We start from the raw sequence: 27,710 nt of genomic DNA on the forward strand, positions 1-27,710 counted from the left end.
CTCCAATTTATCCACATCTTTCCTGAAATGTGGCACCCAGAACTGGACACAATACTCCAGCTGAGACCTAATCAGCGCGGAGTAGAGCAGAAAAATTACTTCTTGTGTCTTGCTTACAACACTCCTGCTAATACATCCCAGAATGATGTTTGCTTTTTTTGCAACAGCGTTACACTGTTGACTCATATTTAGCTTGTGATCCACTATGACCCCAAGATCCCTTTCCGCAGGACTCCTTCCTAGGCAGTCATTTCCCATTTTGTAAGTGTGCAATTGATTGTTCCTTCCTAAGTGGAGTACCTTGCATTTATTCTTATTGAATTTCATCCTGTTGACTTCAGACCATTTCTCCAGTTTGTCCAGATCATTTTGAATTTTAACCCTATCCTACAAAGCACTTTCAACCCCTCCCAACTTGGTACTGTCTGCAGACTTCATAAGTGTACTCTCAATGCCTTTATCTAAATCACTGATGAAGATATTGAACAGAACCAGATCCAGAGCTGATGCCTGCGGGACCCCATTTGATATGCCCTTCCAGCTTGACTGTGAACCACTGCTAACTATCTCAGAACAGTTTGACCCATCACTCTGGCCCTGTGTAAATGTCTGGTACCTCGAGAGGTGGGAGGTACCCAGCTGGCACCTCTGTGGACTTGCAGTGCCAGTGCCCTACGGCAGTCCTGTGTCCCTGCACAGGGCTGAGAGCAGAGCAGGATTATGGGTGAGGAGCCCCAGCCAGACAGCCATCCCTCCGAGCAGCCCTCTGTCCCCTGACCCTCACATCAGCCCCTTCCCTAGGCTGGGCAGCACGGCAAGGCTGATGAGGTCCCAGCCCACGCCCAATACTGACAGCAACCCCTCCCAGGGGAGACACCTCTGCCAGGCTGGGCCTGCAGAGGAGATGGGCCGGTGCTGCTCTGTTGTCTCTGAGCAGCCAAATAACAGATGGGCTCGGAGTGATGCAGCAGCTCTGTCTGGGCTGCACCTCGCTGACACCTCCCTCCCCAACCCCAGCCCTCCCATCTTCATTAGGAACCAGAGGAGCACAGCAGAAGTGGGAGGGAGGGAGGGAAAGCGATGGGCAGATGGGCTGGGGCAGGCATCTGCATAGCTGCACCCTGGTTAGAGGTCACTAAACTGTCACCTAATGGCCTCCTTGGGAACAGAGAGCAGCAGCCTGAAACTCCCGCTCTAATTGTTCTTGAGGTGCCCCGTGGCCCAGCTCCAACTCAAATCCCAGTGAGCCCCAGCTCCTGCGCCACACCCCAGGCCCTAGAGCTGCAGGAGAGACCCTGCTCCCAAGGCAAGGAAACCGGCGAGCTTTGGGGCTGCCTAGAAGCTGCCCATGCCAAGGCGTGGCTGCAGCATGTTGCCCATCACAGGTTTTCTCAGCATTGCCCATTGCTCCTCCGTGGGCTGGGCTAGCAGGGAGCAGGCCCTGCAGACCCCACGTCAGGCCCTGGGAGGGAGGGGGGTTCCAAACCAACAGTCTAGCCAGAGAAAGTGGGTGCCCCAGTACGAATGCAGCCTGCAGAGGTGATTCCCCTGCCCGTAAGGTATCAGCTCCATGCCCTGGCCGGCAGCGGGGAACAAGGGATGACCTTCCCAGCAGGGCTGCTCTGCAGCTCTCCCAGAGCTGGCATGGCAGGGGCAGCCGTGGGAAGTGGAATAGTGGAACCAGGAGAGGCGGCCAAGTGGGGGTGGAGGGAGGAGTGCCCACAGAGGGGTGATGGAGCCTGACTGGGGGAGTCAGATGGGCAACGGAGCCCGCCCAGGGGGTACGGCTGCTTGTGGTGAGGATGGTGCCCTCTCTGTGGCGCTGCCCCCCTTTCCCTCCACACCTACTCTGTGTTGTGTCTGGAGCAGGTCCACAGGAGGCAGCATGGCCTAGTGGTCAGTGCACAGAGCGGGTGCCGTGAGGGCAGGGGGTCTGGCCCTGGTTCTGGCATGGAACAACTGTGTGACCTCAAGCCAGTCACTGATCCCTTCTCTTTTCCCGAGCCCTCAGCCTGGTGATGGAGCCCGTGCCACGAGAGCCCAGGCTGGGTTGAACCACTCCCTATCAGATCCCGGCTTCCAGCTTTGTTCTGCAGCTGGCAGGAACGGGAAGACCAACGGCAGGCACAGGAAAGGGGCTGTGAAGCTGGCGGGGGAATATGCCTTGCAATGAACAGTCAGCCTCCCTCCATGGCTAGGTGGGACAGAGCCTGCAGGCCAGACAATGACCCTCAGATGGGGGCACCTGCTCTGGGAAACATCTGGTTATCGCGGGGAGGGGAGAGTGGGTGGGAAGGGGTAATCGGTGTCCCTTGGAGCTCTAGGGCTGTGCGAGATCACGGGCGATCACAGATTGCAGTTATTGACAGATCACCCGGAAGGTCAGAGTCTGCAATTCATCACTGGCATTTCCCCTCCTCCTGGAAGGGACGCACGGGGAGAAATTAATCAGCAGAGAACAAATGCAGATCAGGGGCCTTGCGCAGGGAGGGAGGTTTCAGGGAGAGGCGTATCTGCTCCACGCCAGGAGCAATGGAAGGCAGCCGGCTCACCTAGCTGGTCTTTTAGAGTCGGGGTCTGCATTATCTTCCCTGCTGGAGCAGTCAGGGGAGCACAGGGGTGGCTGGGCCCTTGGGGAGCTCTCAGTGCAGATGGAGCAGTGAGGGAAGGACCCCAACTTGCTCTGGTTTCAGCCACAGGCCACCCCCTAGGGAGCCTGCCCAGTTTGGGCAAACCACCTGTGTGCAGGGCCTGTTTCTATGTGGCATGGAGCTGTCCACACAGCCAGCCGATCACAGCTGAGCTCAGGCATAAGGCAAGCAGAGAGGTTCATTAGCCTCCTGAAAAACGGCATCATTAATGCTCAGGATTCTCTCTGTTCCTAATACATTTTAAAAATTCCTTCTTGTCTCAGAGGGTTGACACCAGAACTGGACACAATATCCAGTAGCGGTCTCACTAACACCATGCGCTGGTGCCATCTCCCTACTCAACGTTACCCTATACATCCAAGGATCGCGTTTGCTCTCTTATCCACAGCATTGCGCTAGGAGCAGGTGGCTAGTTGGTTTCCGCATGACCCTGATGTCCTTTTCAGAGTCACTGCTTTCCAGGGTGCAGGCTCCCCTCCCCCAGGCGTCACCCATAGTCTTTGGTCCCAGATGTATGACCTTGCTTTTGTCTGTGTTGTTCAAATGTCCCCGTTTCCCATGTGACCCAGAATTAACTTGTCCTCATTCACCACCCCATCAATTTGTCATCTGCAAACTTTACCAGCAATTTTATATATTCTTCCAGATCACTAATAAAAGTATTGAAAAGCATTTGTCTATCTGTGGCCATGGGGCTCCCCCACACAATGGGGTTGGCAGCTCCCTCTGTGCCCGTGGGGCTCCCCCACATCCTGCTCCTGGCATCTCCCTCTGTGCCCATGGGACTTCCCACACCTCAGGCCATGTCAAGGATCTAGGCTCAGAGCTGGGTGGGTACAGGCCATGTCAGGGGTCTGGGCTCGGAGCTGGGTGGGTACAGGCCATGTCAGGGGTCTGGGCTCGGAGCTGGGTGGGGACAGCTCAGGTGAGCTGTTCCTTCACCCAGGGGGATACAGTCTTAGCTCCAGGCCCCCTTGGGGAATGCCCAGAGCCACGGGACTAAAATTCACTTTCAGTGACTATCCTGCAAAAACAGCTTTCCAGTCTACGTTCCCAGGAGCATTCCCGCCTGCTAACCCCCCGGCTAGGCTATGGGCACAGCTTCCATGGGAGCGACGGGGGGCTCGGCTGCACTGACCTGCAGCACAGGGCAAACAGGGGTGCAGACAGCGAAGCGTTTCGTTAACAAACTCCTCCTCTTTGCCCAGCTCTGCTCTGGGCATTCCCTTTCCCCCACTCTGCCCCTGCATCGGCACAGTTCAGGCCCCTGTCGCATTAACAGAGCGCCTGGCTGACCGCAGGGGATAAGAATTCACCCTGCATTTTACAACACTAAACGGCAAACGCTCCCTTTCTTAGTCCAGAAATGAGCCCTGCTCCAGACAGTGCGAACGAAACCACCTGGTGAGGCTTTGGCGCCCTCTGCTGTGGGATGTGGAGACAGCAGCATTTGCCCCCCGGGGTGGAGCTGGTTGGAGAGCGGCTCTTTGCAGCCTGCTCTCGCCCTTTGGAAAGGAAAGGGCCTGGAGCTGGGCGTGTCTGGAGCCGCCGCGTGGGTCCGGTTGTACAGCGTGGGTGGCGCTGCCTGGGAATGGGAAGGAGGCTGGACAGCAGCAGCTTCTGCACTCGTTACTGCAATCAACCCCGCCGACAGCAATCCCGGGCCCCGGGGCAGAGCAGGCACCGGGCCCCCACGCATGCACGAGCCGCGCCCCCGCGGACACGGTCCGCCTGGCATTTGGGTGGCACTGCGCCGGCTGGTGCCCAGCGAGCTGCCGGCTGCCCTGCTGGGCGCGCCCATCCCTCTGGCAGCGGCTCCCAGGTGGGGGGCTCGGGGGGCTCCGCGTGCTGGTGGCTGCAGGCACTGCCCCCGCAGCTCATGTCGGCTGCAGTTCCCGGCCAATGGGAGCGGCAGAGTCGGTGCTTGGGGCGGGGCAGCGCTTAGAGGCCCCCTGCCCACCCTCCACCCAGGGGCCATAGGGCCGTTTCGGCTGCTTCCGGGAGCGGCGGGGAGCGAGGGCAAGCAGGAAGCCTGCCTGCGCTCCGCTGTGCTGCGAGCAGTGGTGGCAGCAGCCGGGTGCCCCCGGGCCCTTTTAAATCCCCGGGGCCCCGGGGCCATTGCGCCCTTTGCCACACATGCCCCCCGCCAGTGGGACTGACCGCAACCCCGAGGGACAGCCACCCCTCCCGCCAACAACTGTCTGACACTGCAGACACCGAGCCAGGCACCTGCCACAGGCCGACCGGGCAAAGCACAGGAGCAGCCTGCGAGGCCAAACATGTGGCCTGGTGCGTTAGGCCGGGACCGTGCGACGGGAGAGGCTGCGTATGAAGCCAGCAAACAGCTCCCGCCAGAAGTGGACAGGCTTGTCTCAGAATTAAAATACAGAACCTGCTGACACCTCCTGCCTGATACAACAGACCATCCGCAGAGTGTCTCCCAATGCTGACAATGATCTCTTACCCCCAGGCAAGGGCCTGTCGGCGTGCTTTACTAGCCGATGGTACAAATCTCTGCATGCAAGGGAAGGATCTCACTTGCTCGCAGACCGTAGCCCCTTTGGAGGGAAAGCGGTAGCTGTTTATCAGCCCCATAGCAGCGTGCACAAGACCTTGCCACAAGCTAGGGACAGTGCATGGCATTTAGAGTAGCAGAATATAATGACCAGAACTGGCCTGTGGTCAGCCACTGATCCAAAGTGTTTACATGGTCCCCATTACCCGAGCACCTCCCAGTCCCCTGCCCTAGGGAAGGGCCATTATCCCCACCCACCGCAGAGCTGAGGAGCAAAGCGGCTAAGTGACTTGAGCACAGGAAGACGGTGGCGGAGCAGAGAACTGAAGCGGGGTCTACCGTTGCTGAGCCAGCACCCTAACCCCACGGCACCAGCCGTGCTCTTGGCAGCGTAGAGCGGATTTGAACCCAGAGCTGCTTGCATGCAAAGTACAACCTTTGTACGGCCCCACTCCTGCGTAGGCGACGATACTAACCATGGGCGGTCAGGATCCTCTTATTGTATGGCCACTAAGCGACAGTCTCTCCAGCCGCACAGCGTGCCCCAGCATCATGCCCAGGCACTGACTCAGATGCCCTGGTACAGTGGTAAGGAATTCAGCAGGAAAGCCGAGGGCAATAATAACCCATCCCGCGCTTCCTATAATTCGGGGTTTCCCCTGGGGCTCTCCCACCCACGTACCATTCACCTGGCTCCGTCTCAGCCGCTGGTGCTGCACGGCAGGAGTTAAAGGGTTAAACATCGGTCAGGACAGGGAGAGAGAAAGGAAGGCACATTAGCCTGAGAGGAAAGATGCCTTTGGGCGGGAGAGGGAAAGCTCCAGAGAGGATGACTGTCATCAGCACTACCCATTAGGCTGTGCTATGGAGGGGTCAGAGTCCAGGAGGGAGGCAGGGCAGTTCAGCACTGGAATTGCCCCACGTCCGACTCCTGGAGTCCTGTGGCTATCCTGGCAGCCCCGGGGTTTGAACGCTCATTGCTCAGTCATCCATCGAGACCAGCTCCCACTGGTTAAGCTGGCTCCTTAACCGCTCCGGCCCAGGCTCCAAGGTGTCTCGGGTTCAAACTTAGTGGAACCTTTGAGGTTCGGGGCCTCAGAAACTCGGGGAGCAAGAGGCTCTGGGTAACAACCACATCACTGACCCCCGCCCCCAGCACACTCCCAGCTTGCCCCCCTGCGCTGCACCTGCCAAACTGCTTCCACTACTCTCGTGGGCATCAGGCACCCAGCTGGCCTTGGCCCAGGGGTGAGGTTGGCTTACAGCGGGAGCAGATCTGGTTCCAGTCCCAGCCCAGCAGCTAGAGGGAGCCAAATGCCTTTGTCTCCCATTGCACCCCGGTTCACGTGCTGCACGCGGCCAGCTCCTCTTCCCCTTAGTCACGTCCCTGCTCTGCCCTGCAGCCTCCCCTAACCTCTGGGCAGCCACCTCTGCTCCCAGCCACTGTGACCAATACGAATGGCTGTGAAATCCAAGCCCGGGTTCGGAGTGCTGGATCCAGGTCACACCCGAGCCTGTGGAGCGAGGGTTACGGCCTGGCTAGTTGCAAGAAAAATAATTTAATCTGCTGGGTTTCTTTAAATGCGGGTCTAAAGATTTGCATTATTCTAATACTACACTGGAATAGCTACTGTTAAAAGTTTCTGTGTCCAGCTAAAGATGCTTCAGTGTTCCCATGTCCGCAGTTTAAGCGATAACTGACCAAAACTGTTGAAAATACAGCAGCTGTCTGCCCACCAACACGCAAGTGCACCACATGCGAGAGGGGGTTTGAGTCAGGAAAGAGCGAGGAGACATCTCTCTAAGGGCTGGTGACGGGGGGACTGCGGAGTTGCCTTGTGGTTGGGGGCTGGGGTTGCAGCAGGCTTGCTTTGTGCAGGGGGGGTGGAGAGAAAGGGGAGGGATGCTGGGTTCTTTGCATTTCAAAGGGGGTAACCCTACTCGGAGCCTGACGGTGCCAGAGGAGGCTGAAGAGGAGAGCAGCTGGGCTGTGGAGCAGGCCAGGTACAGGATCTGGCCAGGGTTTCCTCAACCTGAGGGCAGACCCAAAATTGGGTCACCAGACTGTTTCAAAGGGTCACGTGGCAGCTCCTGTGGCTCCTGTCCCACAGGGCGGGCTGGGCTCGCCCCCCTGCTCCAGACACTGCAGCCGCTGGGGTCCTAGCGCCACGCAGGGCTGGCCCAGCCGGCATGACGACGGGAGTCCGGGTGGGCCAATTTGAGGGAGTGGCACTGCCATCCCATGAGCCAGGTCACAAATGCATTGGCACAAATTTGGTTCCAGTCAGGGGGATGGGGCCAAACCTGAGCACCACCCACAGGTTGCAGCACCCGGAGCGGAGAGCCAAGCCCAGCCAGCCCCACAGCACAGGAGATGCAGGAGCTGCCACTGTGGGGTGAGTGCTGGGCAGGACCCGACCAAAACCACCCCAGGGCCTCCACCCCCAGACTATTTCCTGGCTCGTGCCGGGCCCTAAACATTTACAGATGGGTCCTGAGCCCAAAAAGGTTGAGAGCCACTGGTCTAGACACCGTACTGACCCTTGTCTATGGCACTGGAGTAGCTGAGTGCATCACAAGCTTTACTGTATCCATCCTCCCAACACCCTGCGTGGCAAGGCAGGACCGTTATCCCCATTGGACGGATGGGAACTGAGACACTAAGTGATGTGCCCAAGGGCACACAGGAAGGCAGTGGCAGAGCAGGGACATGCTGTCATGTCTCCTAAGTCATGAGCGTTTGCCTGACCCACTGGCCTAGCCCTCCTCTACCCCCTGCCTCCTTCCTGCCTGCCTGCCCTCAGGGAGGGGACAGAATGGAATGGGCCAAACATCTCGTCGACATTTCTACCTTGCATCCCATCACAAACTGCTCGTAGGGCTGGACCCCCAGCCTGGTGAGGCCACCGGCCCCTGCACTGCACGCAGCCCAGGGCGAGCAGTACCGTGCACAGTGCTGTGGCATGGCCTTACAGTGCCTGTCTGGAGTCTCTGGGGCACGCTGACAACATGCCCGTCCCGCCCTCCTACAGTGACCCAAGCACATGAGCAGACCCCACAAGGGACCAGGGAATAGGATTGCCAACTGTCTAATCACACAAACCCAAACACCCTTGGCCTGCCCCCTGCCCCTTCCCTCAGGCCACACTCCTGCCCAACCCCTTCTCTGAGCTCCTGCCCCGCTCCCTCCATCCCCCCGCCCTCCGCCGCTCACTCTCCCCCACCCTCACTCTCTTTCACCGGGCTGGGGCAGGGGTTGGGGCCAACGGGTTTGGAGTATGGGAGGGGACTCCGAGCTACGCCTGGGGCAGGGGGTTGGGGTGCAGGAGGGAGTGTGGGCTCTGGAAGGGCGTTTGGATGCAGGAGGGGGTGCTGGCTCAGGGAGTGCGTTTGGGTTTAGGAGGGTGGAGCAGGGGATTGGGGTGTGAGTGGGGGTGAAGGGTGTGGGCTCCGGGCGGCACTTACCTGAGGCAGCTGCCGGAAGCAGCCAGCATGTCCGGCTCCTAGGCGCAGGGGCAGCCAGGGGGTCTCCACGCTACCCCTGCCTGCAGGCACCACCCCCGCAGTTCCCATTGGCCACAGTTCCGAGCCAATAGGAGCTGTGGAGTCTGCGCTCGGGGTGGGGGCAGCGTGCAGAGACCCGCTGGCCACCCATGCACCTAGGAGCCAGACAGTCATGCCACCTGCTTCCGGGAGCCACACGGAGCCAGGGCAGGCAGGGAGCCTGCCTTAGCCCCTCTGTGCCACTGATCGGACTTTTAGGGGCCTCAAATCTCCTGGATTGGTTTCAGTAGCCACCAGAAGATTGAGGCCCATTCCGGGAGACTCACGGCCAATCAGGGAGGGTTGGCAACCCTACCAGGGAATCACCTTCCATGGGGAGGCTCAGGGACAGACACACCAGTGCTACCTAGGGGCCTTCTGAAATGAAACATGGATTTACAGGCCCTGCTGCTCCCAGCCAGCATCAACCCTGCTCTGCTGCAAAGGCTGCTCCCAGAGCTAGGAGCTAAAGCCACCTGGGCCCCTCACAGCCCAGTTCCTTCTGGACACTTTGCCACAATGAGGACTGGGGCCTGGCCAAGGCCAGACTTGCACAGACCCATGCTGGGGTGGGGGCAGAGCCACCTGTCCAGGGCAGCCCTGGGAAATGCTGTGCCTCCGGACACACAGGCCCATGTGGAGCTCCCAACACGCAGGGCCAGAGCATACATGATGCTAGCTCTCAGGGGGATAGTCCAGCATGCTCTCTCCCGGCCCTGCCAGCTCTGCTGCCCACTGAGCTCTGGGACTGGGAGTTTGTCTGGCCCTTGGACAGGGACAGGGCACAATCCAAACCATGAAGACTCTCCAGGTCAAGCAGGAGTCTGGCAGAGCCAGCACCCTGGAAGCCCTGCCTTGCTGTGACCCACTGGCCAGCGGGAACTGGCTCCCCGCTGCAGCAAAGGGGCACGGTGGCATTGTGGGAGGAGAAACAGGTGGGGCTTGGCCAGAGGCTGCCCTGTCTGTTCCTTCTGTGCCAACACGACCCTGGCACCAGCCTAAGGACAGCGCCGGCACCAGCCTCCGCTGCCCCTCCCTCCCCTCACAGAGGCCCTAGGAGCTGGAGCCAGGCACCTGGCTGCCTCTGGACCTTCTCTCCCGTGAGGTGGGCTAGCCTCTTCCGCGGGCATGCTGCACTGAGCAGGGGGGCACGCCAGCTTGAGGGGCCAGGCGAAGTTCCCTGTAAGCTGCACAGCCGCGCAGCAGCCTGCTTAGCGCCTCCCCCAGCCCCCACCTGGCCTGGCCTCCATCGGGCCGCGGGAGGGGCATCCCTCCCCCGGCCCCAACTCATCCTGCAGCTCGGACCTGCCGCAGCCGGAGCAGCCCGGACCCAGCAGTGGCCAGAGTGGCCCGGGGCTGGGGGAGGGGCGCCTATCACGCAGCCCCAGCCCCAGAGCTCCCGCAACAGGGACAGGTGCCCTTCCCCCCCCCAGCCCAGCCCAGCCCAGCCCAGAGCCCGCACCCCCAAGCAGAGCCTTCACACCCCTACACTCCAACCCTCTGCCCCAGCCCAGAGCCCCTCATCCCCGGCCCCACCCCAGAGCCCACACCCCCAGCCGGAGCCTTCACACCCCTCCCCCCCAACCCTCTGCCCCAGCCCTGAGCCCCCTCCCACAAGAACCCCTCGGCCCCACCCCCACCACATGAATTTTGTCACACCTCACCTCCATATTGGTGCACGTAACAAAATTCAGTCTGCACCTGGGTGGGAAACAGGAGCGGGAACACGGGTGCCGGACCCGCACTTGTTCGGATCCAGGTGGGGCACTAACAATGGAGTGCGGCCACAGCAGCGTGAGGGGATCGCCTCCCCCAGCACGGGCCTAGCATCGGCCAGGACAGTGTCCCCCTCATTCTTCCCCCGCATGGGCTCCACGCGGCACTGGCGAGACCCCGAGGCAGCGAACGTGAGACCTGACCGAGCAAGGGTGAGGTTACCGCGTGCTCGATAGCTTGCACGGCTGTACAGAGCCCATGGGCCACCAAGTGGCGCTTGAGAACACAGAGCCGAGTGCCGGGAGCCCCAGCCACGCTACCTCTTGTGTGCCGAGAAGGCCAGTTCTTCACATCGGCTCACTCCGGGGCACAGACATGCATTACATCAGGGCAAGACAGTGGCCCAGAGGAGCCAGCTGGCAAAGGGTTCACTGCTCCACATCAGTGACTTCTAACAGGCCTGACAAACTCACTACGCCCCACGGACAGAATGCCGCATGAGCTGTCAAAGAAAAGCTGATGCCACACTGGTCTTTAATATCACTGCGAGTTGTATATATATAGATGAGACTAAAAGTTATGTGTATATAGTGAGAATATTGCCTGAGTGTGTCTTAAGGTCTGAGCCTCCAGCAGGGACAGGTTTTCTCCCAGACCAGGCCCTCTAGCTCGCTCACTCAGTCCCGGGGATATCAAGCATTGCATTGTTTCACAGGGTGCCTCCATCCCCAGCTTGAACGAAGCGCTAAGAAAGAACAGGGACATGTGACATCAACAGGCACCAGAGATTAGTGGATTTTACAGACTCTGGGGTAATACAAGGGGAAGGCAAAAGGATACATTGAGCGAGGAAACCCCTGGAAGGACGTGGGGTATTCATGGAAACCAGCAGCTCTATCAAAGGCTGAATCTTTGGGAGAAAATGGCCCTTAGGAAGCAGAGAAGGTAACAGCCACTGAAAAGTGCAGAGCGAAGGTTGCATTTGTGTTTTGGTTTATATGTGTCACCATTTCTCTTTCCAGGTCTCATCTTCCCTCACTATCTGGTAACACTTAACCTTTGAGACTAAAGGTATGATTGATTCACTGCAGGTGCAGCTGTGTGCTGTGATAACGGACCTGCCCGAAGCTGTGCCAATCACATGGTGCATATGCCACCTCTTCCGGGACACCTTACCCGGTCATTGCTGTGGGTGTGCGGTGGGTAAGGGCTGGATGCTGGGGGATCCTCCCAGTGGAGCGAGAGGGACCCAGGGGTGCACCTGTTGTTACCCTGCAGAGCAATGTAAGGGCTGGCACAGCGCAGACAAGATTGTTTGGGTGACTGACAGAGTGGGGGGGTCCAGGAGCTGGTGCCCAGCTCAGCAGTCTCTCTCTCTCACCGGGAGGAGGGGTAACAAGTGACTCTCAGTCCTGGGCACCCCAGGAAAGCGTGACAGTCGGGATCTGAGCATTCACAGGCAGGGCCGCCCCCTGATCACAACCTCAAGCCCCCTCTCCAGGGAAGTACCACACCCTGTGCTTATCTGTCAGAGGCAGTGACATGTAGAGGCCTGTGCAGATACAAAATCTGTATCCGCATCCGATCCACAATCCGCAAAAATGACCCGTGGAAATTCACACCCGGGGATGCGGATACCCGTGGATATGAAGCGGGTATCTGCGGATTTGCGGGGCCCTGGTGACAAGGCCCCAAGTGTTACAGTGCACGCACCTCGCAGTCACTGCTGGATTTATCCTCACACCCCGTGCAGCGGGGCAATCACACATGCACGTGCTCACACTCACTCACGCTCACACTCACATCAATCGCATGTGCATGCTCACACTCGTGTGCTCTCACTCACACTTCTCCGCTGCACACAGGGGGAACTGAGGCACAGACAGGCTCAGTGACTTTGCTCTGTGGCAAAGCAGGGACTTGAACCCAGGTCTCCCAGCTCAACCCCTTAACCCAGGGCCAGCCTTCCTCTCTTCTTAAAGAGACAGTTCTCATTAGTTCAAGGTGTTCTGGGAATCTGCCCTCCATACTTGGGGGCGGGGTGTCTCCATCCTTGGACTTTTGACCCCAGGGTGAGCAGGGCCATATGGAAACTCTGGCTAGGAGGAGAGAGGTGCTGTGCAGAGGGCAGCTGCCCAGGATGCTCAGCCACCTACCCCAGAACTGGGAAGAAAAGGGCCCTGGGGTGAGCTGGGGAAGGGAGCAGAGACCTGGGTGCAGACAAACATGCTCCCCAAAGAGGAGATGCTGCAGTCAACCGCCATGTCACCAACTCCCCCTGCTGTATCATGAGTCTCGTGCCATTTGGGGTTTCTCTTAAGGCCCCAGCTCCTGGAGTCATGTGATTATAGGAAATTCTCAGCTTCCACTAGAAAGAGCCCTTCGGATTGTGGAGAAAAGCTTGTAAAGGGGATACAGTGCAGCCTGAGGGCTCAGACACTGAAAGGCCAAGAGAGCAAGGCCAGCCCTGGTCATCTGCCAGCAGCCTCACGGTTTGGGGCCTGGCTGATGGGTCTGAACCCTGGGGGGCAACACTGGGAGGAGTGGCTGGGGTCCTGCAGGCCTGCCGGGGGGTTAGGCAAAGGGGAGCAGCCAGGCCACACTGGAGTGTCACAAACCTGCCCTGTGAGTCAGCAGGGTTTCCTTTGAGATAGACAAATGGACAGACAGAATGAGGTGGCCAGATGGATTTCGTGGGCCAGTGTCCTATCCCAGCGCAGCATTCCCCATACACCCCAACAGGGTGCTGTAATTACCCCAAATGGCCACTGGGTGTCACCATTCCCCAACATACCTCCCAGGCTAAGGCAACGGGGACTGCTCCATTCTCTCCCGTCTCGCAAAGGGGCCTGGGCTCAGCGGGACAGGTGCAGACGCACATGGGCGTGCTCACACTCACACACATGCACCAATCACACATGGGCGTGCTCACACTCACACACATGCACCAATCACACATGGGCGTGCTCACACTCACACACATGCTCACACTCACATCAACCGCGTGTGCATGCTCATAGTCGTGTGCTCTCACACATACGTGTGCTCACACTCGGACACACCAATCATGTGCATGCTCACACTCACAACACATGCCCCACTCCCCTTCCAAAGGTCCCATTTCCAGCACAGGGAATGCTGTGGGCGGGACATGATGGGGCTGGGAAGCAGGGACGTTCCCCCTCAACCCCCCACTCCTGGGAGGACACCACTTGGCAAAGGTGACACCTGGGAGCAAAGGCCCATTCCTGGGGGGCATGGGGCACCCCGCAGTGGAAGTGCGGCCAGGGTCAGGGAGGAGCTGGCTGGAGCAATGAATGTTCCACCCTCCAGGTTATGTCACAGACACATTTCACCACAGCCGCTGGGCAGCCATGCGGGCCCTAGTGACGTGGGTTCACAGGGGCTGTCCCAGATCCGGGGGGAACTGCAAACATAAGGAATGGTATTTGCCCAAGCTCCACCCACTGGGGGGCACCTGCGTGGGCCCAGCCAGACTCCCCTGGGGTGGGGTTGGGAGGGCTGCCGCTGAGGTGCCCCTAGAGCCCAGCTGGGTTCTCCGCACAGGGAATGGGTATCATGGGCCCCGGGGCAGGCTCGGCTCCTTCTTGCCTGGGGAAGCGAAACCCATGCCCCGCTCCCCGCACCAAGATGAGCTGTCACCGCAGCCTGGGGTGACCAGATGTCCCCATTTTATAGGGACAGTCCCGATATTCGGGGCTTTGGCTTATAGAGGCACCTATTATCCCCCACCCCATCCCAATCTTTCACACTTGAGCTCTGGTCATGCAGCCGATCCCCACGAGATGCAGCAGGAGAGAGCCAGGCCCCAGGCATCTATGGGGGCCACGGGAGCGCGGGCGGGTGTCAGGGTGAGAGTGCCTGGGGAGCACCACTCCAGCCCCTAGAGCATGGGACAGGTCTCGGCCCCACCCAGACCCCCACGCCACCATGTCTATGTCCTGTGGTGTCCAAGTGCCCCCCACTACCCCCTCCTCACCTCAGCCCCCCCTCCCCCGCTGCCTCTCCCCTTGCTCCCGCTGCGACACCCCTAACCCAGCTTCAGTCTCACCAGCAGCTCCTGGGCTCAGCCAGGGACTGCTGGGGGGCGGCGGGAAACAGGGCAGGGAGTGGGGCAGGGCTGGCCCCTAGGCTGGACTGGCATTGCTGGCATGAAGGCAGGGCAGGGTGGGAGGGGTGAGGCTCCCAGCTGGGTCCCAATGGGACAGGCACGTTTATGAGGCTGCATTAGTGGCAACCTCTGCCCCTGAGATCCCTGACGGGCCCAGCCCAGTGCTTCTGCTTGCAGATGTGGCTGGGCCATGCCTCTGGGCCCGGGCTGGCTCACCCCTGGGGGGGCACTGCCAGGACTCAGTGGCCCAGGCTCTGCAACTGCCATGCTGGCCACAGGACCAGCTTTCTGTACCCTTCTTCCCCCCACCCTGCAGGCTCACTACCCCCAGGAGAACTCAGCCTGACTCTACAGTGCCTCAGTGGCCTGCCCGGCCTCCAGCACCGCCTGCCTACTGCGCCCCCAGCCCCTCCCCAGCTGAGCACGAGGGGGCACGCTTGGCAGGCAGAGCAGGGTCCTTGCTGGAGAGAACCCGTTGAGCCTGCCCCACTGGCAATGGCACCTGGGGGCCCGGAAGGAGCCCTGCACCCAGAGCCCCTGCCAGGCAACCCCAGAGCCCCTGGACCCAGCCCCAGAGCTCAGCCTCCTTGGGGCTTCTGGTGGAGGGAACCTGGGGAGTATTCACAAGGGCCAGATCCACAGCGGGTGTCAATCAGCAGAGCCGCGTTGGAGTCCCGGGGGGGGAGCGGTCTGGTCCCATCCAGCGTCCACAGGAAGGCCACACACTGGGCCCAGCTCCCTCCCACCCTGGCTGGGGGGATAGACGCTTGGGCGGGGGGTGGAGGGGTGAAACAGATTATTCTGCCCAAGTGCAAAGGATCCTGCCAGGGAAAAGCAGGATAACCCCAGCCCCACAGCATATACAGACAACTTGCAGTCCATCCCTATAGGCCTTTTGGTGCCCCACTATTCCAACCACAGGCTCCTCCCCCCATGCACACAGCTCTGCCAACGTCCTTGAGCCCTGACCCATAGCCCACTGCTCTTCCAGCCGGGGTTCACCCCACCGCTCTCGGTCCTGGCCTGCAGCTTCCTGTTACCCCAGACTCGGGGGCTGGGCCCAAGGCACTGTCAGCAACCCCTGCGCTGGGCTGGTGCCTGTCCTGCTGCAGCCCCATGGCTGGCCCTGCCTCTGACACTCAGACGAGGTTGCGCCAGGCAGGTGCTGCCCCAGCTCCTGGTAAATTGTTAAGTCTCTAGGGCAGGGGCACAGTGCAGCACAGGGGGGAACAGCAGCATGGGGCACAGCCCCGCTGCCAGGATGGAGGCAGCCCCTTTGGGGGAGGCAGTGGCTGCAGGGACACCTTGGTCCCCCTGCAATGCTGAGCAGTGTCCCTCAGACACCCCCAACGGGGGAGCCCCCCAGCACTGCACAGGGCAGCTCACCCAACACCCTCGCTCTCTGGCCCACCCAGCTTTGGCCAGAAGAGTCCCGGTAGGTAGCTGGGCACTGCCTGGCAAGTGCCTGGCTCCAGCTGCAGGAAAAGGGGCTTGCACCCACAGTCCAGCATGCAGATCCCAGAGAGAGCCGGTGGGAAGCGCAGCCCAGCCCAGATTGGGGGCCTCCACCCCCAGCACTCTGGGGAGCTGGGCACTTCCTCTGTGCCCCAGAGCACAGCAATGAGGCCAGGCTGAGACGCCCTGCGTCACCAGCTCACACGGCAGCCCCAGCTCCCGGAGTCAGGAGAGCCTGGGAGAACCTCGGCTTCCATTTCAAACTTTAATACGTTTTAGCCCTGGGGGCTGGGACATGAAGCTGGTGCCAGGCAAGTTCACAGCCCCAGAGGGACGAGCTGTGCGTTAGTGTTTCCAAGCTGGCATTTTCCAGCCATTCTCATGGTTTTCAGAGCCTGATGTGATTTTCACCCCCCAGCACTGCAGGGCAGGCACCAGCCCAGGGCGGGGCAGCGATGAGCAGTGTTTCCCTGGCATCATAGCCCCCAGAGGGGAGCAGAGAGCACAGCCCCGGGCCCTTGTTCAAAGCCAGGCCCAGCGTGCTGCACGTGGCAGGGCTGGTGCTCCCCCCCGGCCCTGCTGTCTCCTGCCCCCACCAGCCAGGCGCCATCTCGGCTCCACTCCCGCTGCTGGAGCTAATTAGCGAGCATTCAGCACGCAGCACGAGAAAGTTCACGGGGGAGGGGGGCTGTAATCCGGCTGCTGAGCCCAGTGCCCCCAGCAGCCTCTCACTAACGGGCCCTTCAGACGGGACACGGACCCGCTCGGCCAGGACAGAGAGGCCTGGCCTCAGGCACACCGGTGCCCCACGTTGAGCCACCACAGATCCCCATGGCACAGCACCGGCGGGGCCGTCAGCACCTGACCGGCCGCCCATAAACCCCTCCGCTGCTGGAAGGAGCCCGGCCGATTGGCAGCTAATCCCCCAGATCTGCTGGCTTTCTCACCTATCAGTCTCGGTTCCTGCCCAGCCCTGTCACTGGGCTAGCTGAGTCCCACACAGCCAGCCCTACAGAGGGCCACATAGGGCCAGATCCCACCCGGTGTAAGGCAACACAGCAAACACCGAGGTAGGCTGTTTCACACCAGCCGAGGATCTGACCCTTTGTCCATACTCCGCCCTCACACAACAGAGCTGTTCCTAACTCAGCATTTCCTTTATTAACACAACCCCATACATGCCCCCACCAGACTGGCTGCACCCCAAATGACCAACATCAGTGGGAAATGCAATACCTAGCTATGAGTTATTATGAGTTATAACTATGAGCAGGGGGTGGGACTAGATGACCTCCCAAGGTCTCTTCCAACCCTGATATTCTAGGATTCTACGTTTCCATAGACTCTAATGAGATCCCATTTGGATCCTACAGTAGACCCTGTAGGGAGGCAAATCCCAAGTCCTAGGAATTGAAATACCGGAGCCGGGTTGTACTGCCAGCCTGCAAACCAAGGACCGGAGACTGAGGCTGCAACGCTGGAGAGCTTGGAGGCAGAGCTGAATACAGTGACAGCAAGGGAGGATTTCACACAGCACCTATGCAGGGGCTGAACCTCACAGCAGGACAGGAAATGGAGAAGCAGGTGCTTGACACCTTAAACGGCTGCCCCTTGGAACAGCTCTCCGGGGCAGGCAGGAGGGCAGGGGACACGCAACTCGGCCCTAAGAACCGCACAGGGGAGTTGGTTCAAGAAGTGACAGTTGTTGAGCCATTGAGCACCAGTTTGCACAGTACAGCTAAGGGCTGGTCTGCACTTGACACGCTCCCGCTGCGCTCCCCCAAGAGGCGACGGGGAATTCTCCCTGTCTGCACCAGGGCTGAGGTCGGCTGAACTGTGTCGCTCAGGGGCGAGGACTCCTCACACCCTGAGGCCTGGTCTACACTGGGGGCCGTGGGGGCGAGCTAAGTCAGTCTAAGTTACGGAACTTCAGCTCCGAAAAGGGCGTAGCTGAAGTCGACGTACTTAGAGCTACTCACCGCGGCGTCTTCGCTGCCCCAGGTCGACTCGGCCTACACGTCTCGCTCCGGCGGAGTACCGGAGTCGACGGGAGAGCGCTCGGCGGTCGATTTATTGTGTCTCACTAGATGCGATAAATCGACCCCGCTGGATCGATCGCTCCGGAGGTAAGTGTAGACAGGCCCTTAGTGCCATGGTTACACCAACCTCATTTCCTCGTGTGGCCAAGGTCTAAGCTCAGCAGGGCCGCGGGGGAGGAAGGGACCAGTGTAGTCAGGAGCCACAAGACTCAGAACAGGAGGAGGCTCATCAGAAAGTCCTGAAGGCAAAAGTGAGGGAATTAAAATCCTGAGACTAGCGTGAAGGGGACGTAAGGACCCACCCCCGAGTCCTGGAGGCACAAACACACACACACACACACCCCAAACGCGCAAGGAGGCATGTAGACCAGAGACACACCTGCCTGGTTACATGTGAGGCTCAAGAGCTAAACCTGGAGATCCAGCTCTGGGGTCACTAATCAGACGACCAAAGGCACGTGCCCTGAGTTCACCAGCCGGGGGAAATGAAAGGTGGAAATTAGGACGTAACAGGGAATCTGACCAGCAAATCACCAAAAGACAAAAATGAGCAGACAAGAAAATATCAGAAGCAAGAAACACGCAAGAGAGCCTGTGGGCACTGGACAGCTAGGGACAAAGGGCACAGTTAAGGAGGATGAGGACATTGTTAAGAGGTGAAATGGTTTCTTTGCATCAACGTCCAGCAGAGAGGATGTTGGGGAGATCCCGGATCCAGTCCCGCTTTCCATGCTGCATGTCAAACCAGCATCTGCTCCCTGCTGGAAATCAAGGCCCCCTTCCCCACAAAGGAAAACAACAATTCCCCCCAGCTTCAGCTTGTCAAGCAAACCCTGCTCCCCTCCATGAGGGCACGGAAATTAACTCCCCAAGGTCCACTGTCATTGGGGACAACACTACTCTGCCCTTCCCTCCAGAGATCTCAAAGCACCTTAGACACGAATTAAACTGGCCCTCACCAGGCGTGCTGTACACATGGGGATCAGCTGCCTAGAGAGGGGCAATGGCTTGCCCTAGACCACGCAAGGATGGACCCAGGAATAGAAATCACATCTGCCTCCCCTGGCAATCCAAGCTGTGACCAGAGCATAAGTGGTATATCCGTGGCCCCCCGCATCACCTCACAACCGTCACACAACCCCTGTGGGGCAGGGCAAGGCCCCAATTCCCCCCACTGTGCAGAGGGGGAGCTGAGCGCAGAGAGGCTAAGAGCATTCCACACTACAAGAAGGATGTGGAAAAATTGGAAAGAGTCCAGTGGAGGGCAACAAAAATGATTAGGGGACTGGAACACATGACTTATGAGGAGAGGCTGAGGGAACTGGGATTGTTTAGTCTGCGGAAGAGAAGAATGAGGGGGGATTTGATAGCTGCTTTCAACTACCTGAAAGGGGGTTCCAAAGAGGATGGCTCTAGACTGTTCTCAGTGGTAGCTGATGACAGAACAAGGAGTAATGGTCTCAAGTTGCAGTGGCGGAGATTTAGGTTGGATATTAGGAAAAACTTTTTCACTAGGAGGGTGGTGAAACACTGGAATGCGTTACCTAGGGAGGTGGTGGAATCTCCTTCCTTAGAAGTTTTTAAGGTCAGGCTTGACAAAGCCCTGGCTGGGATGATTTAATTGGGGATCGGTCCTGCTTTGAGCAGGGGGTTGGACTAGATGAGGTCCTGAGGTCCCTTCCAACCCTGATATTCTATGATTCTATTCTATGATTCATTGCCCAAGGCCACAGAGGGAGTCTGTGGCAGAGCAGGGAATTTCCTAGGGGATGGGCCTTACACCACTGGGCCATTCTTCCTCTCTCCCCAGGACTGGTCAGGAGCCAACCAGCCCCTGGCTGAGCCCAGGCCTAGCAGCTCAGTTCATTTCTCCAGGGCAGGGCAGCAGCTTCCGCTTACCCTAGTGATGGACATCAACCCTTTCCTGACGCTGCGGGAACAGAGAACGGTTTGCTCTCTTTGCAGACCCGGCTCTCAGGCAGTTATCTTCTGAGCAATGGTGCTGCTGCCTGTTTTAATAGAAAGGACGACAGCCCCCTCCGCCCCCAGTTAGGGCCAAGCTGCAGGCTGTAGGGGCTGGAATTGCGGGGTAGACACTTGGGGGCCAGTTGACAGCCCAGGATTTTGGTTTTCAGGAGTGGCTGATTTAGAAAACCTCTGTCAGGGGCCCCCAGGGCAGCTCCCTAACGGGGCCTGGGGCATTTGTGACACTTTCATGCCCTTGGGTGCATTGCAGATGGTGGTGCGAATTGCTCCTCCCCGCCTGCACACACACCCCTTGGCTGCTGCCCCGGCTGGTTCCTGGCTCTCCAATTCACGCAGCCCTCATTAGACTCCTGAGGCAAGGAAACTTGGGAGTCAGCACCCAGCAGCTCAGCGCCTCCCTCATGTCCCCCTGATCCACGCACACAAAGCTGGTAGCACGTGCCGGTAGCCTCTGGCCTCCCAGGCTAACAGGCATGATGTCTGACACCACCCGCCTGGCCCGCACCTCCGCGACCTGAAGTCATAACCTGGGCAGCATCAGTGCACGTTCCGTGCAAGAGGGCTGCAAAGAAGGCTCAGCAAGGCGCCTTCTGATTGGCTGCCTCCTGCGGAGGGACGCCAGCAGGAGGGAAGCAGTTTCCAAGGCGATGGAAGCAATACTCTTCTGTTGCAGGCAGGATGCTGTAATGCACATGTCACCTGGCTGCACTGGGAGCATCCTTGCTCTCCTCAAAGCCCGGCAGGCCCCCGCACCTTCCCAGAGCAGGTCACACCTTCCCAGATCTGCAGAAGCGTGGCCCCAAGAACATGTTTTCCAATCCTTTAATCATTCTCATGGCTCTTTTCTGAACCCTCTCCAAATGATCAACATCCTTCTCGAACTGTGGGCATCAGAACTGGAAACTGTATTCCAGTAGCAGATGTACCATGCCAAATACAGATGTTAAAAACCCTCTCTCCTTCTACCCTAGAGATTCCCCTGTTTATAAATCCCAGGATCGCATTAGCCCTTTTGGGCACAGAGTTGCACTGGAAGCTCATGCTCAGTTGATTATCCATCGTGACTCCCAAATCTTTTTCAGAGTCAATGAGTCCCCCATCCTGTAAGTATGGCCTACATTCTTTGTTCCAATACATTTATATTTAGCCATATTAAAACACAGACTGTTGGCTTGCACCCAGATTCCCAAGAGATCCAGATCATGCTGTCTCAGTGACCGGTCCTCTTCATTATTTACCACTCCCCCAATTTTTGTGCCATCTGCAAACTTTATCAGTGATGATTTTATGTTTTCTTCCAGCTCATTAATAAAAATGTTAAATAGCGTAGGGCCAAGAATCAATCCCTGCAAAACCCCACTAGAAACACACCCATTCAATGATTCCCCATTTACAGTTAAATTTTGAGACCTATCAGTTAGGCAGGTTTTAATCCATTTAATGTGTGCCATGTTAATTTTATATTGTTCTAGTTTTATTAATCAAAATGTTATGCAGTATCAAGTCAGAAGTCTATGTATATTACATCAACACTATTACCTTTATCAACCTAACTTGTAATCTCATTAGAAAAAGATATCAACTTAGTTTGACACAATCTATTTTCCATAAACCCATGTTGATTGGCATCAATTACATACCCCTTCTTTAATTCTGTATTAAGCAAGTCCCATATCAACTGCTCCATTATCTTGCCCAGGATCCATATCAGGCTGACAGGCCTAGAATTATCTGAGTCATCCTGTTTACCCTTTTTAAATATTGACATAACATTAGCTTTCCTCCAGTCTTCTGGAACTTGTCCAGAGTTCCAGGACTTATTAAAAGTTGACATGAATGGTCCAGCAAGTTCCTCAGACAGCTTATTTTTTAAAACTCTTGGATGCAAGTTATCTTTAGTAGCTGCTGTTCAACAGTCTCCTGAGATAGGAGTGGAATGGAATGATTGTTATCATATGATATGACATCATCATGTTTTCCACAAATATTCATTGAACACTTCCACTTTTTCTGAATTATTACTGGTAATTCTACATTTCCAACTAGTAATGGACCAATACCATTGTTAGGACTCTTTTTGTTCCTAACATATTTTAAAAGCTCCTTCTTATTGTCCATAACTCTGCTGGCCATAGAGTTCTGCTTCTGTCCCTTTGCTTCCTTTATCAATTTTCTACAATTCCCAACTTCTGATTTATATTTATTACTATCAACTTCTCCTTTCTTCCATTTATTTTGTGTGTTTTTGCCTTAATTTCCCCTCTAAACCAGGTCAGCTTTTTAACCAGTCCGGCCTTCTTCCTTGATTGTTGGATTGTGGCTTTTTGAACCTCTTGTAAATCGTTCTTAAACAATTCCTGATTAAACTAAACTCAAATGTGTTCACACAGGGGTTTGCACTGATTTAATTAAACCAGTTTAAACTCACACCTTAAGTACATCTAGTGCAACTTCCCCAGGTAGACAAGGCCTCAGCTAATGTGACCCTTGGCCCATTTGGACAGGTGGCAGGAGCCATTTCCTCCCTGTTTTAGGAATTGCAGGTCTTACTCAGTTTGCTGTGGCATGTCCCCAAGGGGAGCCCAGCATGAGCCCAACAGAGGGACTGCTGGGAATTTGGCTCTGCAGGAGCCAGACCAGGTCTGCAAAGGGTCTTGATGCAGTTCCTCTTCCTTCCCTAAGGATAACGGTTTCCACAGACAGCTCCCAGCTCTGTTATTCTGACTGTCCAGAAAAGCTGCCAAACCAACCTAATAAATAGCTTATGTGAATGGTGAAGCCAGAGCAGAAGGAAAGTGCGGGTGTTAATAAAGCCCCCGCATTCCCCACATGCGCCACACAACCTCCATGCATAAAGCTTTGCCAGCCCTTTGGAGCAGCTTCGCTGTTCCTCTGCAGGAATAGAAGCAGCTCATTAGGAGGCTGCAGGGCTGACTGGCAGCACTGATGCCCCTTGTATTGTACCAGACCCTTTTTAGTCACAGTCCTTCTGCCTTCCCCTCACATGGAGCCCCTCTCCCACAGCAGACACAGGCCAGAGGCAGGAGCAGCATTACGCCTGGAGTTTACAAGGGCAACATCCCAGACCCCTCTGCAGCTACAGGGCAGGTTCCCCTAGACATCTACAGTCCCTGCCCCATGCTGGAGCGTCAGACTTTTGCAAATAGTACCCAAGGATCCCCCAGGGGTCCTTAAGAATGAGCCTGGGATTATGATAATTGCATCAAGATAACAAACCCGTTTTGGTCCTTAAAGACATTAACTGCATCGCAGAAACAGCAAGGTCAAGCAGCTGGGCAGGGGCAGCTTGGGGAGGTCATCTGGGATTGTGGGAGAAAGCCACGGGCTGTGTCACTGCTGAAAGGCCATCAGTGAAACAGCTGACAGTGTAAATCTCAACACTAGTATCCCTGGGCTACAGCGTTAACACCCTGCCAAACTGAAAGGGATGGGTCTAGTCACACCGCTCACACCTGTTGTTTCTGGCTGGCTGCTGACTCAGGCAGGTCACACTGCATTAGAGCTGGTTCCCAGAGCCCCAGCTGGTGTAGATCACCACAGCACCACTGAAGTCAATGTGCTGATTTACGCTCACCGACACCGAGGATCAGGTCCACGGGGTTTTGAGGAAAACAATTAGTCAGAATCTGGAGCGCTGTGTTGGGGCCAGAAGTGGAATCAGTGACAAACTCAGCAGCTGTAGAATACCCAGGTTGGCCTGTGACCCTAGACTCATCGGTTCGATATGGCTGGATGCTCACACTGAGGGAGAAGATGGACACAGGGCCCAGTGTACACCTCCACAGTAACGAGTGAAAGGGGAAAGGGCATTCTGAGCAGCATGTGCAGGGCAGGGACCGTGTGCAAGCGGGAGCGGTGACCATTCTCCTCTAATGTCCAAACGCTCTCTAGTGGTGCTTCCAATGAGAAAAAACCCTCCAACTGCTATTATTCCCCCGCCTCTGATCGGCCAGGCCAGGTACAATTCCCCCTTTACCTGCATCCCCATCACTGTAATCTCTCCCCAAAGTCAGCTTTCCAGTGGCACAAGAATGCACTTGGAAAGCATCAAAGTTCTGAGTAGGATCTACACGTCTGGCCTGTTTCCACCTACTGTGGTGCAATGGGCAATGAAGTGGATGGCGGTCACGCAGTATTCACCAGCTGGTACTTACATGGCCATGAAGGGCTGACACCCTGCTCCTTGTCCAGAGCAGTTAAAGCCTCTCCAGTAAGTGCTGGGGCTTTCTAGGAGGCTGGCTCCCCGTGAGAAGCACCAGTGCAAACTGACAGCTCCTTTCCAGAAGGGGAAGAATTCCTCCTCTCTCCGCCCCCACTTCATTCCATCCAGTGAATGGATAAATCGCTGCGGAGCTGGATGCTGGGGCTGCAGCATTTCGGCTCCTGCTGGCAGCACAGCTGTCCCAGCTCCTGTGAGCCAGGGAGTCGCTATTTCAAAAGCCACGTGAATGCACCACATTGAGAAGCACTGTGTGTTATTTACATTGACAGGGTCTCTCGCTATCTAGATGGGGGGAGGGGGAGCAGAGGGGCAGGGATAATGCCTCCGTGTCACAGCTGGGATGGGCAGGGAACATAAAGTCTTTGGAGCTTGCCACAGTGAGCTGAAAGACCTTCAGTGGAGGCTGAGAGCCTCCAGATCATGAGGAACACCATCATCTCCCCCCACAGCTGCCCCAGAGCACAAGGGCTTTATGGCATATACACCAAACGGAGGAGGAAGAACTGGGAGTCAAATCCTGTCAGGTCCAGGGACATGTGATTTATATCAGGCCAGGGCTCCTAGTCCTTTCCTGGGCAAGAGATCCCCATATTCAGCCCAGTTCAGCTCTGAATGACAGCCCAATGCCCTGGAGAGCCACTGCTTACTGGGCAGGTGAGCGATCCACCAGGGATGGGACTGGGACACTGCAGGGCCAGGAGGTCAGGGGCAGCCCTGAAAGGCTCTACAGGAACAGTACCGAGCACTCGCCTACCTGGGGCTATGCTGCCGGGTCCAGGCCATGCGGGCAGTGCATGAGGGCTATTTTTAAACAGACCTGAAATCACCTAGGAGCAGCAGGAAAGAGAGCACAGATGGGTAGCGACCCCCAGAGCATTCAGGCATCCTGGGCTGTAAGCAACTCACCTGGACATAGTTAATTTCCATGGGAACAATGAATCGGGTTTTATGGTGGTCATGGGTCATGCCAGGAGGTTGGCCAAGACATCTGTATGTCATAGGTAGAAGACCAATTTAACAGTCACCGTTGATCTGTCCCTGGACCGATATTCAACAAATCTTGGTCTGGATTTGCAAATCCAAAGGGTCGATGGAAGGCATTTACACACCACCTACCAGCGTAGCACCGGGGTTCCGGGCAGAGCTGAGTGCCAGCACCCCTGGCTCTGCTCGCCTCTAGGCACTACTCTGGCGCGCAGCGCATTTGAGTTGCAAAGTTATACAAACCAGAAGGGAAAATCGGGCGCAAGTTATTTACCAGCGTTGGCTACCAGAGGGCGCTGGCTGGCCGCATCACCCTCTGGTCAGGGACCAAACGCAATTTATCCGCCCCGCCAGCCACTCCCCTCCGAGAGACTCTCTCGGCGCCCCACTCCCCGAGCGCACCCATTTCCTAAACACGCCCCAACAATGAATGGCGCAACAAAGCACCCCTGGCACCGCCGGGACGGCTCCGCTTCCGCCTGGAGAGCCCCCCCTCCCCCAGGGATGCTCCCTTCTGGGCTTTGGGGTCATCCAGGGGTAACATGTTAATCAGGCGCCTAAGTGACCCAGCGCGGAAGTCCCATTTTCAAACGGGACTGCGTTGAACTGGAAAGTGCCTGAAATCGCATTGGAAAACGGGACTTAGGCGCCCGAGTCCTTTGGGTGCTCCCCAGCCTTGTCGGCGGGATCTGCGGGGGCAGAGTCCGCGGGGGGGGGGGGTTAGGATCCCAATGAGAAGAGAAACCGAGAGACACACGCAGCTAGGAGAGACAAGCAGGCAGGGGGACAGCCCCCCCCCTCCAGACACACGCGCGCGCTGCGTGTCCCGGGACAGCCCCCCCCCCCTCCAGACACACGCGCTCGCTGCGTGTCCCGGGACAGCCCCCCCCCCCTCCAGACACACGCGCGCGCTGCGTGTCCCGGGACAGCCCCCCCCTCCCTCCAGACACACGCGCTCGCTGCGTGTCCCGGGACAGCCCCCCCCCCCCCTCCAGACACACGCGCGCGCGCTGCGTGTCCCGGGACAGCCCCCCCCCTCCCTCCAGACACACGCGCGCTCGCTGCGTGTCCCGGGACAGCCCCCCCCCTCCCTCCCTCCAGACACACGCGCTCGCTGCGTGTCCCGGGACAGCCCCCCTCCCTCCAGACACACGCGCGCGCTGCGTGTCCCGGGACAGCCCCCCCCCTCCAGACACGCGCGCGCGCTGCGTGTCCCGGGACAGCCCCCCCCCCTCCAGACACACGCGCGCGCTGCGTGTCCCGGGACAGCCCCCCCCCTCCCTCCCTCCAGACACACGCGCGCGCTGCTTGTCCCGGGACAGCCCCCCCCCCTCCAGACACACACACGTGCTGCTGTCCCGGGACAGCCCCCCCCCTCCCTCCAGACACACACACGTGCTGCTGTCCCGGGACAGCCCCCCCCCCCAGACACACGCGCGCGCTGCTTGTCCCGGGACAGCCCCCCCCCCCCCAGACACACGCGCGAGCTGCGTGTCCCGGGACAGCCCCCCCCCCCCAGACACACGCGCGAGCTGCGTGTCCCGGGACAGCCCCCCCCCTCCAGACACACACACGTGCTGCTGTCCCGGGACAGCCCCCCCCCCCTCGAGACACACACACGTGCTGCTGTCCCGGGACAGCGTCGCCGCCCCGCGCTTGGCCCCGGCCCCGGCCCCCCCCGCGGCTGCGTCTAGCGCCGGGCTCGCGACTCGCCCAGCCCGGCCCGGCCCGGCCCAGCCCAGCCCCGCCGGGCGGCCCGGCTCCTACCGTTGGCGCGGCTGAGCGTGGCCAGGTCCGGCGCGGGCAGCGAGCCGTTCAGGCCGAGCCGCAGCAGCTCGGAGGAGTTGCCCACGTCCCCCGCCAGCGAGTCCGCGAACAGGTTCATCTGCAGCAGCGTCTTGAGCAGGTAGCGCAGCATGGCGGCGGGGGGGGGGATCCGGGGGGGGCCGGGAGCGGGGCCGGGGCCGGGGCCCGGGAGCTGCCTGGCGCGGCGCGAGCGTCCAGCGCGCTCTGAGCTGCCGGCGCCGCCGCCTCCTTGCACCGGCCGCGCGGGGCTCCCGGGCGGGGCGGGGGTGGGGGGCGCGGAAAGCAGGTGCGGGCGCCAATAAATGTTTAATTGCCGGATTAATAACCCCCCCGGGGGCGGGGCGGCCCGGCCCGGCTCCAGCCCCTGCGCGCTGCAGAGCGGGGGCTGCCCGCGGAGAGCCGCCCCCCCCCCGCACCCCTGGGGCTCTCCGCTCCCGGGGCCGTGCGAGCGAGGGCCAGCGGCGCCGCGTGCCGGCCGGGGGCTGCCGAGAGCCCCCGGGGCTGGGGCGCACCCCGGCAGAGACGGGCCTGGCAACGTGCAACCCCCCCGGGGGAGATGCTCTTGGGCTGGTGTAGATTAAGGCCGTCAGGTAGGGACACAAGCGAAACAAGGTGTCAGCAGGGCCGAGAGAGGAGTCGG

The 27,710-nt window shown here is 58.5% G+C and overlaps 1 protein-coding gene across 3 annotated transcripts in view; it reads right to left on the bottom strand.

Moving 5' to 3' along the window:
- Positions 1-27,185, bottom strand: part of ROBO3 (roundabout guidance receptor 3) — a 228,239-nt gene extending 201,054 nt beyond the window's left edge. For all 3 annotated transcript variants that reach the window (XM_043534098.1, XM_043534096.1, XM_043534095.1), the window contains exon 1: positions 27,032-27,185. In XM_043534098.1, the coding sequence (XP_043390033.1) occupies positions 27,032-27,182 (151 nt within the window). In that variant the 5' untranslated portion in view covers positions 27,183-27,185. The remainder of the gene's footprint in view (positions 1-27,031) is intronic.
- Positions 27,186-27,710: the final 525 nt, after the last annotated feature.

The sequence above is a fragment of the Chelonia mydas genome, chromosome 22 (assembly GCF_015237465.2).
Source record: "Chelonia mydas isolate rCheMyd1 chromosome 22, rCheMyd1.pri.v2, whole genome shotgun sequence".
Taxonomy (NCBI): Eukaryota; Metazoa; Chordata; order Testudines; family Cheloniidae; genus Chelonia; species Chelonia mydas.